At 37.8% G+C, this 10,992-nt stretch overlaps 1 protein-coding gene across 13 annotated transcripts in view; it reads right to left on the reverse strand.

Annotated features, from left to right (window-relative positions):
* Positions 1-294: 294 nt before the first annotated feature.
* Positions 295-10,992, reverse strand: part of PRRC2C (proline rich coiled-coil 2C) — a 106,079-nt gene continuing 95,381 nt past the window's right edge. For 4 of the 13 annotated variants that reach the window (XM_032291385.1, XM_032291387.1, XM_032291384.1 and 1 more), the window contains exons 29-35: positions 9,419-9,650; positions 9,072-9,194; positions 6,783-7,001; positions 6,253-6,356; positions 5,501-5,627; positions 4,379-4,615; positions 295-2,247 (exon numbers count right to left, since the gene is read on the reverse strand). In XM_032291385.1, the coding sequence (XP_032147276.1) occupies positions 1,990-2,247; positions 4,379-4,615; positions 5,501-5,627; positions 6,253-6,356; positions 6,783-7,001; positions 9,072-9,194; positions 9,419-9,650 (1,300 nt within the window). In that variant the 3' untranslated portion in view covers positions 295-1,989. Of the gene's footprint in view, positions 2,248-2,758; positions 2,812-4,378; positions 4,616-5,500; positions 5,628-6,252; positions 6,357-6,782; positions 7,002-9,071; positions 9,195-9,418; positions 9,651-10,992 lie in introns of all 13 variants that reach the window. The other 9 variants (XM_032291388.1, XM_032291386.1, XM_032291389.1 and 6 more) reach the window with 8 other exon arrangements.

Raw genomic sequence — 10,992 nt, forward strand, 5'->3', positions numbered from 1 at the left:
ATCTGCCATTACAATACTTTAATTGAATATTCTGCCTCAGCTTCCTAAGTAGCTGCAATTATAGGCACTTGCCACCATGTCCGGCTAAGTTTTGTATTTTTAGTAGAGACAGGGTTTTGTTATGTTGCCCAGGCTGGTCTCCTGAGCTCAGGCAATCCACCCACCTCTGCCTCCCAAAGTGCTAGGATTAGAGGCATGAGCTACCACGATGGGCCAGTCCTCTTCTCCACTATCTTTAATACATGGCAAACCCTCTTGCTTCAGGGTTTAGGAAATGATTAGAAGCTCCAAGAATCATTATTTAGAGAATACTTTATTAGTTTCTGTAATCAAACCCATGTAGATAAGACCTTACATATTTAATACAGTGTTACCCCTGTACAAATGGAAAAAAATTAAGTTTAACGTTTCTAGACCAATATGGCTGTTAATTTCTGTACAATGCCAACTCAACACAGTAAACTGGGATACTTTTTCCAAAGTTGACAGCACAGCTAAAGTTTCCAAAAATTCAAATTATATATATATATGTATATATATATATATATATATATTTATATAAAAAGACCAATAATAGCAGTATGTTATGCATCAATAGCAGCAACAGCTTTTCCAGGTTCTGCAGTCATCTGAACAAAATTATAGAGACATCCAGCACACTCCATTTAAAAAAAAGGGGAAAAAAAGGTAAAAAACAAAACCCCCCAAAATTGCAAAGTTCTGTTACTGTTGTGGTACCTGGCACCATTTTTTAAAATTAGCTTCTGAATCATCATCTGGAAAGAAAACATTCTAGAATAACATCATTAAAAACAGCTCTGATAAAGCACGGTCACTACTACATATCATAAAGCAGGTACAAGATATTTTACATTCACAGAGGTATGATACAGTACTGTCCTATATCTATAATACTAGAGGATACAATTAAAAAGGCATTATTTGAGACTTGATTCTACTTTTCCAGCAGAGGGCCCAATGGATGGCATGACACAGCTCTGTAAAGAAATGCACCTTCTTAGGATTTCCTTTAATTAGTGGCACAGTTCTAGGTACTCACTGTTCTTCATGAACACCAGCTAAAAACTGGTTTTAAAAAAAAGGAAAAAGAAAAAAAAAAGAAAAGAAAAAAAATCCCAAACTATGGGATTCATACAAAGATGACTGAGTAGGGGCAAGGAAGACTCAACCTAACTAGTATTTTACCAATCTGTCATGTTTGAATGATGAGAGCTCCATGGAAGAAAGGAGATGCTAAGTAGCGCTTCAAAGCTTCGGACTACAACCAAAACACAGTATCATTTCAAACAGAAGTGGAGCCAAACACTGCTCACTTTTATGTGGTTCAGGGATACTGACATCAGTATTTAATCATCTGCTCACTCATCCAGGAAAAAGGGAAGATCAGTTGCTACTGTACTTTGATTGTTTTCAACTCAATGACCATGTTATAAAAATAGCAAGCTGCCATAATAAAAATAAAGGCTCCTCTATCCAGCACCAGTTATCTTCAGTTCTTTAACCGCCAAGCCTACAAACGCCACAACCATATCCAAAGAACAGAAGGGAGCAAAAAAACTGCACCTCATGTAATTAGCTGGGACCACCACACTGTTCAGGCTGAGCTATTCCTCTGCTGTATTATTTTCCTTATATTTCTGGTGTTTCATCTAGTCAAAAAGATTTTTAGGTCTAAATTATATGCACTCAAAACAATGGGTGCATATATTTCTGTATAAATTCTGACTGAAGATGCATGGCCATCAACCGAGCGCATGTTATATAGTAGGTGCAAGCTTGCAAAGCCTCGTTTTTACTGGTACAGCAGCTGTGTGTCAGGGTAAATTACGCCTATGTCCCTTGTACATCTCCAGGCTCTGAACAGGATAATGTCACAGGCCATTTTGCCCCTTGGCTGCTGGCATTATCTGATTTATTTCTCCATGTTTTCCCTCCCCCCAACCAATCTCCCGCAATAAACCATAGCCTTTAAGATTTTGTTTCTTCGGTTTTGATCGCCTGAGGTTTGATTGGTCCAGTTCTAACAGGTTTGGTGGCTATGGAGGGTGCAGGGGGTGGTTTTTCTTCTACTTTTTCCTGACAGACACCAGGAGGGTCAGTCAGTGTTTCAGGAGGTTTACTTGAATCACTGTCCACTTTCTGGGCTTTGCCTCCTATCTGTTTGCTCTGTTGCTGTTCAGAGAAGAACCGTTGCGTGGACTGAAGAACCTCTGCTCTCTGCTTTGCCTTAAAAAATGAGAAAGAACAACTGAAAATACTGCAGCATTACCAAAGCCTGTCAAATCAACGTTGGTTCAAATTATTTTACCAATCACAAATCAGTTTTCCCCACACTGGTTTGGCCCAAGCCAAAAGTACCTCATTGATCTTTGAGTTTTTAATGCATAGATTTCTTCCTATTTTCAAAAATATTCCATGTAATTAAAAACAAACAACAACAACAACAAAAAACAAACAAACAAAAAAAAACAAAAACAAAAAAAAAAATAAATAAAAAAAGAAAGGAAACCACAGGACCACCTCCCACCACCTTTTCAAGGTCTGCCCTCTGATAAAATAATAAAATATAAATTGCTGCTGATTTGTGTCTTTTCTGGAACAAAGCTTATTGATATTAAATTTTAGTTAGGGAACCTGCTTGCAAATCTGAAAACACACATGTAACACTTAAAACTTCTAGTTATCAATATGTGGTCTACAATAAAATGAAAAGGAAGCACTTATATTGTGGCATTACCAACACCTAGGACCAAATGTCTTGTGGCTGAGTCCTCTTCCCACAGCTCTCTTCTGCAGGGGAAGAGCATCAGAAATTAGTAACTACGACTTCACTTGATCACTAAGTTCTGATAGCTCCTACCACATTCTGAGCTGGTAAAATAATTTCTTAGTTTTGGCTATGTGCCCCCAAAAAATACTTACGTCAATCTGTAAATTTTACCACTGTAACATTCACAATTAAAACTTGTTTCCATCCTTCTTGCATATAATAAAAACTGCTTCATGTTCTACAGGTAACCTGTACTATCCAAACATCTGAAGCAATTTTCAAGACACTTGTACCCTCTCCCACCCCATTAAGATTATTAAGCTCTAATGTTATTTTCAACATGGGAATATGTGAAAATCAAGAGCCAAGGAGCCAGGAGCAGAACTGGAAACCAAGGCCAAATAATTTCCAAAGAGTTTCACTCACTCTGGTATTTCTAATTATAACAAACAGATGGAAATCCTGGGCATACAGCCTTAATGAAAGTAGATAATTATTTAATAAAAGTTTTACTGCTGGGTAGTCTTTATATTTGATTACTCAGGATCAGAAACACTAGGGATGTTGCCTCACAAAGAAACTTTAATCATTCAAACCTTCTAATAGGATTATCATAAACATGTTTCTAATTCAGAGTAAAGCAATACTATGCACATTTCCCTGAGAGCAGTAAGCTTTTCTTTGTTCTAGGCTGATCTGATGACATATGTAGTTACAAAACAGGCAACAATTACTAAGAACCTTGAAAGTCAAGCCTAAAGTAAATATAGAAATAAACTGATTCAACTGGCTGTTCTGGCAGACATGTAAGGTTTATGCTACAAAACTGTCCCCACACAGACTCCTAAAGGCACTCTTTCTGCATTAGCAAACCTCATGTTTATCAGTGCCTTTCGTCATGAAGGATCCCAAAGTGCTTTTCTGAGTTCTTCATCTAAAACTGCACAATCCACTGTGGAATACAACCACCTCATGTGGAAGGACAAAAAAGGGTATGAAAACAGTTTGAGAAGAAAACTGTACTTTGATGACTCATAATGGAAAAACACCAAGATAGGTAACACATCTTACCCATTCCAGAGTTTTCATATAACCATTATTTATATTATAAGCTGCCGGGAGGAGGACAGTTAGGGGAAAGGGGAGAAGAAAATTAAAAAAAAAAAAAAAAAAAAAAAAAAAAAAAAAAAAAAAAAAAAAAAAGAAAAGAAAAAGCAAACAGGGAAATCTATAATAATTCATATTACTTCTTTGCTATTAAAAAAATTGCATCTAAACTCAGATCTCCCTCAAATATTTATTTTATAACAATTCATTTGGCCACAGTTTAATACATTAATTCGTTTCCTGACTACAGTTGCAAAAAAAAAGAAAAAGAAAAAAAGAAACAAAAAGAAAAAAAAGATGGAGGGAGTGGGAATGGGGGGAAAAAAGGAGGAAAAAAAAAGGGAATGAATAAAAGTAGTTAGCTTGGTAAAGTCTGCTAAGACAATGAATGCCTGGATATACAGTTATGGGTCCAGAGGCATTTTAAGACATGGTTCAGAAACAGATTCTTGATCTGTTGGCTGTTAACACTGTACTAACCTTCATGTCTTGTTCAGCCTTCAACGCAGCCTGGGCCTGATTACCTCTGACTCCAGATAGTGATCCACAAGGACCCCTGGCTACATGTGGCAAACGAGCATGGCTCATGAGGCCTGTGGTCAGCGGAGGAGGCATCTGACTGGCCAGTGCCATTGGTGGCCTCTGAACAGGCGCTGGGAAGGTGTTAGTATGTGGGGCTCTTACCAATGGAGGGACCAGGTTAGGCTGAGAGAGAATCTGAGTGAAAAAAACAAGACATACAACATTGAACTGTTAAAAAAAAAAAAAAAAAAAAAAAATGCCAACTAGACCAGGTTGGCTTATCCCAGAGTAAATGTGCCCATCCTACCAGTGAACAGAAGTGTATGGATTGTGCCATTCCATTAGCAAGGACAAAGAATAAACAAGCCATGCTTGGAGAGTTTAACAGAAAAATTAGGCAAGGCATGCTATGGCACTTCAGTTGGTCCTAGCATCTCAGCTGTAAATTCTGAAGGCAGGATAGAAAGACTTTTAATTAGGCTATCTTTTTAAAAGGTACAGTTACAGAAAAGGCACACACCTATAACAAACATAATCTGAAGGTAAATAAAATCAATACTAGTTCAACAAATGTGAATTTCTCAGGAACCAGTTCTAGTTTGTGAACTAATTCTAGTTTGTGAGAGTTCTTAGTTAGTCCTTTTATCATCAGCAAGGGGAAGAGAAGCCAACATTTTTATACATATATTAAAACATCTTTTTGGAAATTTTCTCTCAAGTATACATAGATATCTTTAAAAAAAATTAAAAATCAACTTTAAACCTAGAAAACTTCAAGCACTGGGACCCTTCGCTGAAAAGTCAACTCCTTAAAAAAAGTTAAAAGGAAAAGGACTCAAATTATCAGAGCTGTGTGGGGAATCTCTTAACTATTTCTCTTGTCTGCTTTAGAACTAAACAATTTCTATGTCTGGCTATAAATTGCAGACTATGTATCATAAATTTACTCTTAAATTCAGAAACTAATTTTTATTAAAAACTGTACTTCTTAACTGGTTAACATAAAGCAAGGTCATAATTTTTCCAGATTAGCAACTATTTGTAAGTAAATATACTCATTTCTCAATTATGTCTGCCCACCTGGGGTGCAAACTGTGTAGGAAATGGTTGTGTCATTCTCACAGAGGCAGGGGCTGATTGGAACTGCTTCTGGTAGACAATGCTGTTCATTTTGCTGGACTGGCTGTTCGGACTTGTAGAAGTAGCCCTTGGGAAGAAGCCATTACTAGTCAGTACAGTAATACCAAGTAAATAATGCTGTTAGTTTTTGTGAACACCATTCTTGGTATTTTCATCATACTTGGTAGTTAGTAAAAATTTACTATGATGAGTTACCAAAACATTCTGGTAGAAGAGAGACATTGGAGAAGCAGAGGTAAGAAAGGATACCAGCTATTTTGGCTGGTTTGAGACCAGCTTGGACAATATTTTTTTAAAAAAATTAGCCAGGTGTGGCGGGATGTGTATGTAGTCCCAGCTACTCAGGAGGCTCAGGCAGGAGGATCACTTGAGCCCAGGTATTTGAGGTTGCAATGAGCTATGATCATGCCACGGCACACTAGCCTGGGTAACAGAGTGGGACTGTCTCAAAAAATAAAAAAAGTTTTACTTTGTATCTAAGTGATTTACTTAAAATACAGTACAACAAACCAAACACATTTTAAATAATTTAAAAGCTTAACCTTTTAGACAAAACTATCAAAAAGAATGTCTTAATAATCCTTTTCTGCTTGGAAAAGGGATTATGTCACACAAGACTGATGCTATATTAAGTATTTAATAAATAGTGACTATTTTGGAATTTCATAAGCAAATTTAAATGCACATTTTACCGGAAGGGACTGGATGTTGGTGTGGTGCTTCTACCAGCGATTGGAGGTGTGCCTGGTTTTATATCAATGCCACTTCCAAAGGCTTTTAGTTCCATTTCAGACATCTGAGGAAAAGCATAAAATAAACTTAACATTTCTTTAATTCTATAAGCTAAGTGCTGTATTTACATGTCCTATATGTGAAGACATAATCTAGGAAAGGGGAAAGAACCTTAGCACAAAACTCCTATAGTTACGATTCAAGAATTATGGAATTATCAGACCAAACAGACTTATAATTAAATAGGCCTAACAGATACTATAAATCCAATTATTTCAATAAATCTGTGAATTCTTTGTACTAGGCACAAACTAGATGGGGCCAAACATATTAAAAGTAAATAGATAAAATGTAAATATAGTAGGGTTTGAGATTTTCTGCAGGGTGGTAAAAACTGACGCAGTTTAGTTTTTTAGATAACACAGATGCATATATCTGAACACACTACATTAAATTCTCAAATAACCTGTGCAAATGTCTCTTTACTTACTTTTCCTGCTGTTGCAATCATGCTATGCTGTGTTCCAGCAGGAATTAATCCCCTGAAAGGCTGGCTTACTTGTGCGGGACGGCTCAGACTCTGAGGCTGTGCTTGGGGAGTGGTATGCTGTAACGGGGGCTGAAGAGTCTGAGGCAAAGCAATTAGAGGTTGCCCTGTAGATCCAAAATTAGGCAAGGAGAGTTGGGATGCTGGTAAAGGTACTGTAACCTAGAAAATAAGTAAAGAGAAACTGCAGCAATTTGTTTCTGTTTACTACAGACATATCTATATAATTATACACGACTCTTTAAATTCTTTTGAGTGAGATTTAAAACAGAACACATCAATCTAATACATTTCACATATTTATTTTGCTTAATGACCACAAGCTGAGTTAACTCTAATCTGAAAATCAAAATCTAAAATGCTCCAAAGCTTCTGAGAGGCTGATATGACACCACAAGTAGAGAATTCGAAACCAAGGCCAGGAGTGGTGGCTCACGCCTGTAAAGCACTTTGGGAGGCTGAGGCGGGCGAATCACTTGAGTCAGGAGTTTGAGACCAGCCTGGCCAACATGGGGAAACCCTGTCTTTACTAAACAAACAAACAAAAAATTAGCTGGGTATGGGGGTAGATGCCTGTAATCCCAGCTACTCGAGAGGCTGAGGCAAGATAATCGCTTGAACCGGGAGGTGGAGTGTGCAGTGAGCTGAGATCGTGCCACTGCACTCCTGCCTAGGTAAGAGACTCTGCCTCAAAAAAAAAAAAAAAAAATTATTAAACACCTGACCTCGTGACACATCAATCAAAGAGTGGTCAGAACTTTGTTTCATGCACAAAGTTATTAAAAATATTGCATAAAGTTACCTTCAGGTTATATGTATAAGGAATACATGCAACAAAGGAATTTCATGTTTAGACAGGCCCCACGCCCCAAGACACTTCATTATATATACGAAAACATTAAAAAAAAAAAGCCAGTCTGAAATCCAAGACACTTCTGGTACCAAACATTTCAGTAAGACACACTCAATCATATCTCCATTCTTCTATTAAAGGTACAACATAGTTTAGTTAATGCTACTTGTATTGAAGAAAACAGAAATGGAAAGAATTAGGACTATCTTTGAATTTATCCACAGGGTATGTCAAATAATCACAAAGTACATAGGGACACAATATAAGTAGTGTCACAAGTTTCCAAACAGATATTTTACATAATGTTTTCAAGGCTGGTCAAATGAGCTATGGGAAGAACAAGAATCTCTCAGTTTTCACATAAACACTGTATTTAATTTGAATGTCAATAAGATATTCATGAATTATCACTTCCTAAAATAGCAAACAAAAACAGTTATAAGAAAATGACTAATAACTTGTACCCCACCAGACCTCCACCACTTTTAAAGAATAAGCTAATGAATTATTAGAGGAGATCATTTTAAATACTACATACACTTTTCACCGAAAATTGTTATTGCATTCATACATTTAAGAAAAATGTCTGTCATTTTACTCTATCACACTCTGCCATATTGTTGCATGTATACTCAACTGCCAGATGGTCTTTGGGAGGCTTTCCCCTACCACTAATGAGTAAACCACCTAACACACTTAACATGTAACTATATTCTGGACAATGGTTTTCAAACTTTTATATTCACTGAATCCTTTGTTAAAACAGAATAAATAATTACACAGAAATCTAGTTTTTTTGTTGTTTTTTTTTTTTTAAAAAAACAAGCAACCAGGTGGCTCAAGCCTGTAATCCCAACACTTTGGGAGGCCGAGGCAGGCAGATAGTTTGAGCTCAGGAGTTCAAGACCAGGCTGGGCAACATGGCAAAACCCTGTCTCCACGAAAACATGAAGAAAAATTAGCATAGTGGCAACAGCCTGTAGCCCCAGCTACTCATGAGGCTGAGGAGCGAGGATTGCTTGAACCTGGGAGACTGGGCTGCAATGAGCCACGATACGCTGCTGCACTCTGGCCTGGGTGACATAGTGAGACCCTGCTCTCCCCCCACCAAAAAAAAAAAAAAAAAAACCCTAAAAGCCAACAAAAAAAAAACCTAGATGTAAAAAAACAGAAATGACTTAGGTAAGGAGTGGTGGTGGTGAGAAGAGGGGTGTCATGAGCCTGAAACGCCTTCTATGTGGACCCAACGGAATTCTTCAGGACATCTCAGTAAACAGTTTAAAAACCACTCCTCCATCTTTCCACGTTGGTTCACTTTAAATTCCCAAACAATAACAAAAGCAATAAAAATAATAATAAAGAAAATTGAGGAAATTTACCATGCCATAGTTTACCTGCTGGAGAGCACTTGGTGACTGGGCAGTGTTATAAAAATTTGTCTGACCAGGCTGTTGTACTTGTCCAGAATAAAGATTTGAAGCCTGGGTAAGATTTGCTCTAGCCTAGAAAAAATTTTGTAAGAAAACATGAGTAAGACTGAAAAACATTTCAAATTCAGAGATGGAGATTATGACTTCACATGTCTAGCAATTTTTAGTATTAGATAAAATGAAAGGACTTTGTTTTATCATTGGGTCTTTTAACATGTTTTCTTTTAAAATGTTTCCTTAAAATGATCTGTGGCATAGGAATACAATGATTGTGCATTGCTCTAGTCCCAACTTACCTGGAGAAGATGTGTGTCAATCAGCTGGGAACCTCCTAGTCCTGAGGCCTGCCCCAGTTGATGTTCATACAATATAGGAATAGGCTGAGTATTTGATGTTTGCTGAAAGGCAAGACCGGATTGTGCCTTGGCAAGTTCCTGGTGTTGGACAGTTGGAAAGTTGTGAATAGCAGTACCAGAAAGGACCACAGATGGCTGGGATAAACTGCTTTGCATAAAAGCTGGCTGAGATCTACATAAGGATTAAAGAGAAAATATTGTTAGAAGTTAATTTCATCTGGAATCTGAAAATCTTAAGAATGCAAATCCCAAATGACCCTGTATTTCAGTCAACAAGAGACCACATAAATATGGATGGTCCCATAAGATTATAAGAGAAATGAAAAATTCCTATCACCTAGGGACATCATAGCTGTTCTAACATCAAAGAACAACATATGACTCAAGTGTTTTTGGTGGTGCTAGTATTAAACAACCTACTGCAATGACAGTCATATAACAGTCCAGCACATACAATTATATACAGTACATAGTATTTGATATTGATTAAAAGGATGTTACTGGTTTATGTATTTACTATACATTTTATAGTTATTTTAGAGTGTACTCTTTCTACTTAAAACAAAAAACTACAAAACAGCCCCAGGCAGATCCTTTAGCAGGTATTCCAGAAGAAGATATTGTTATCATAGGACATGACAGCTCCATATGTGTTACTGCCCCTGAAGACCTCCTGGTGGGACAGGATCCGGAGGTGGATGAGAGGATACTGATGATTCTAGCCCTGTGTAGGCCTAGCCTAATATATGTGTTTGTATCTTAGTTTTTAACAAAAAAGTTTAAAAAGTTAAAAACAAAAATTAAAAAACAAAAAAATGTAGGCCAGGTGCTGTGGCTCATGCCTGTAATCCCAGCATGTTGGGAGGCCGAGGTGGGCAGATCACAAGGTCAGGAGTTTGAGAACAGTCTGACCAACATAGTGAAACCCCATCTCTACTAAAAATACAAAAAAATTAGCCAGGTGTGGGTGGTGTGCGCCTGTAATCCCAGCTACTCGGTAGGCTGAGGCAGGAGAATCACATGAACCTGGGAGGCAGAGGTTGCAGTAAGCCATAATTGTGTCACTGTACTCCAGCCCGGAGACAGTGGGAGACTACATCTTTAAAACAAAGAAACAAACAAACAAAACCCCAGAAGAATGTTAACAGAAAGAAAGGCCAGACATGGTGGTTCATGCTCATAATCCCAGCATTTTGGGAGGTGAAAGGAGTGCTTGAGGTCAGGAGTTGGAGACTGGCCCAGGCAAGAGAACAAGATCCCATCTCTACCAAAAAAATGAAAAAATTAGCTGGGCATGGTAGCAAGTGCCTGCAGACCGAGCTACTTAAGAAGCTGAGGATGGACAATGGCTTGAGCTCAGGATTTCGAGGTAGTGAGTTGTGTGTGCCACTGCACTCCAGCCTGGGTGACAGAGACAGAAAGAAAAAGGAAGGAAGGAAGAAAGGGAGGAAGGGAGGGAAGGAAGAAAGGGAGGAAGGGAGGGAAGGAAGAAAGGGAGGAAGGGAGGGAAGGAA

The sequence above is a fragment of the Sapajus apella genome, unplaced genomic scaffold (assembly GCF_009761245.1).
Source record: "Sapajus apella isolate SASKATOON/1434 unplaced genomic scaffold, GSC_monkey_1.0 scaffold25, whole genome shotgun sequence".
Classification (NCBI taxonomy): domain Eukaryota; kingdom Metazoa; phylum Chordata; class Mammalia; order Primates; family Cebidae; genus Sapajus; species Sapajus apella.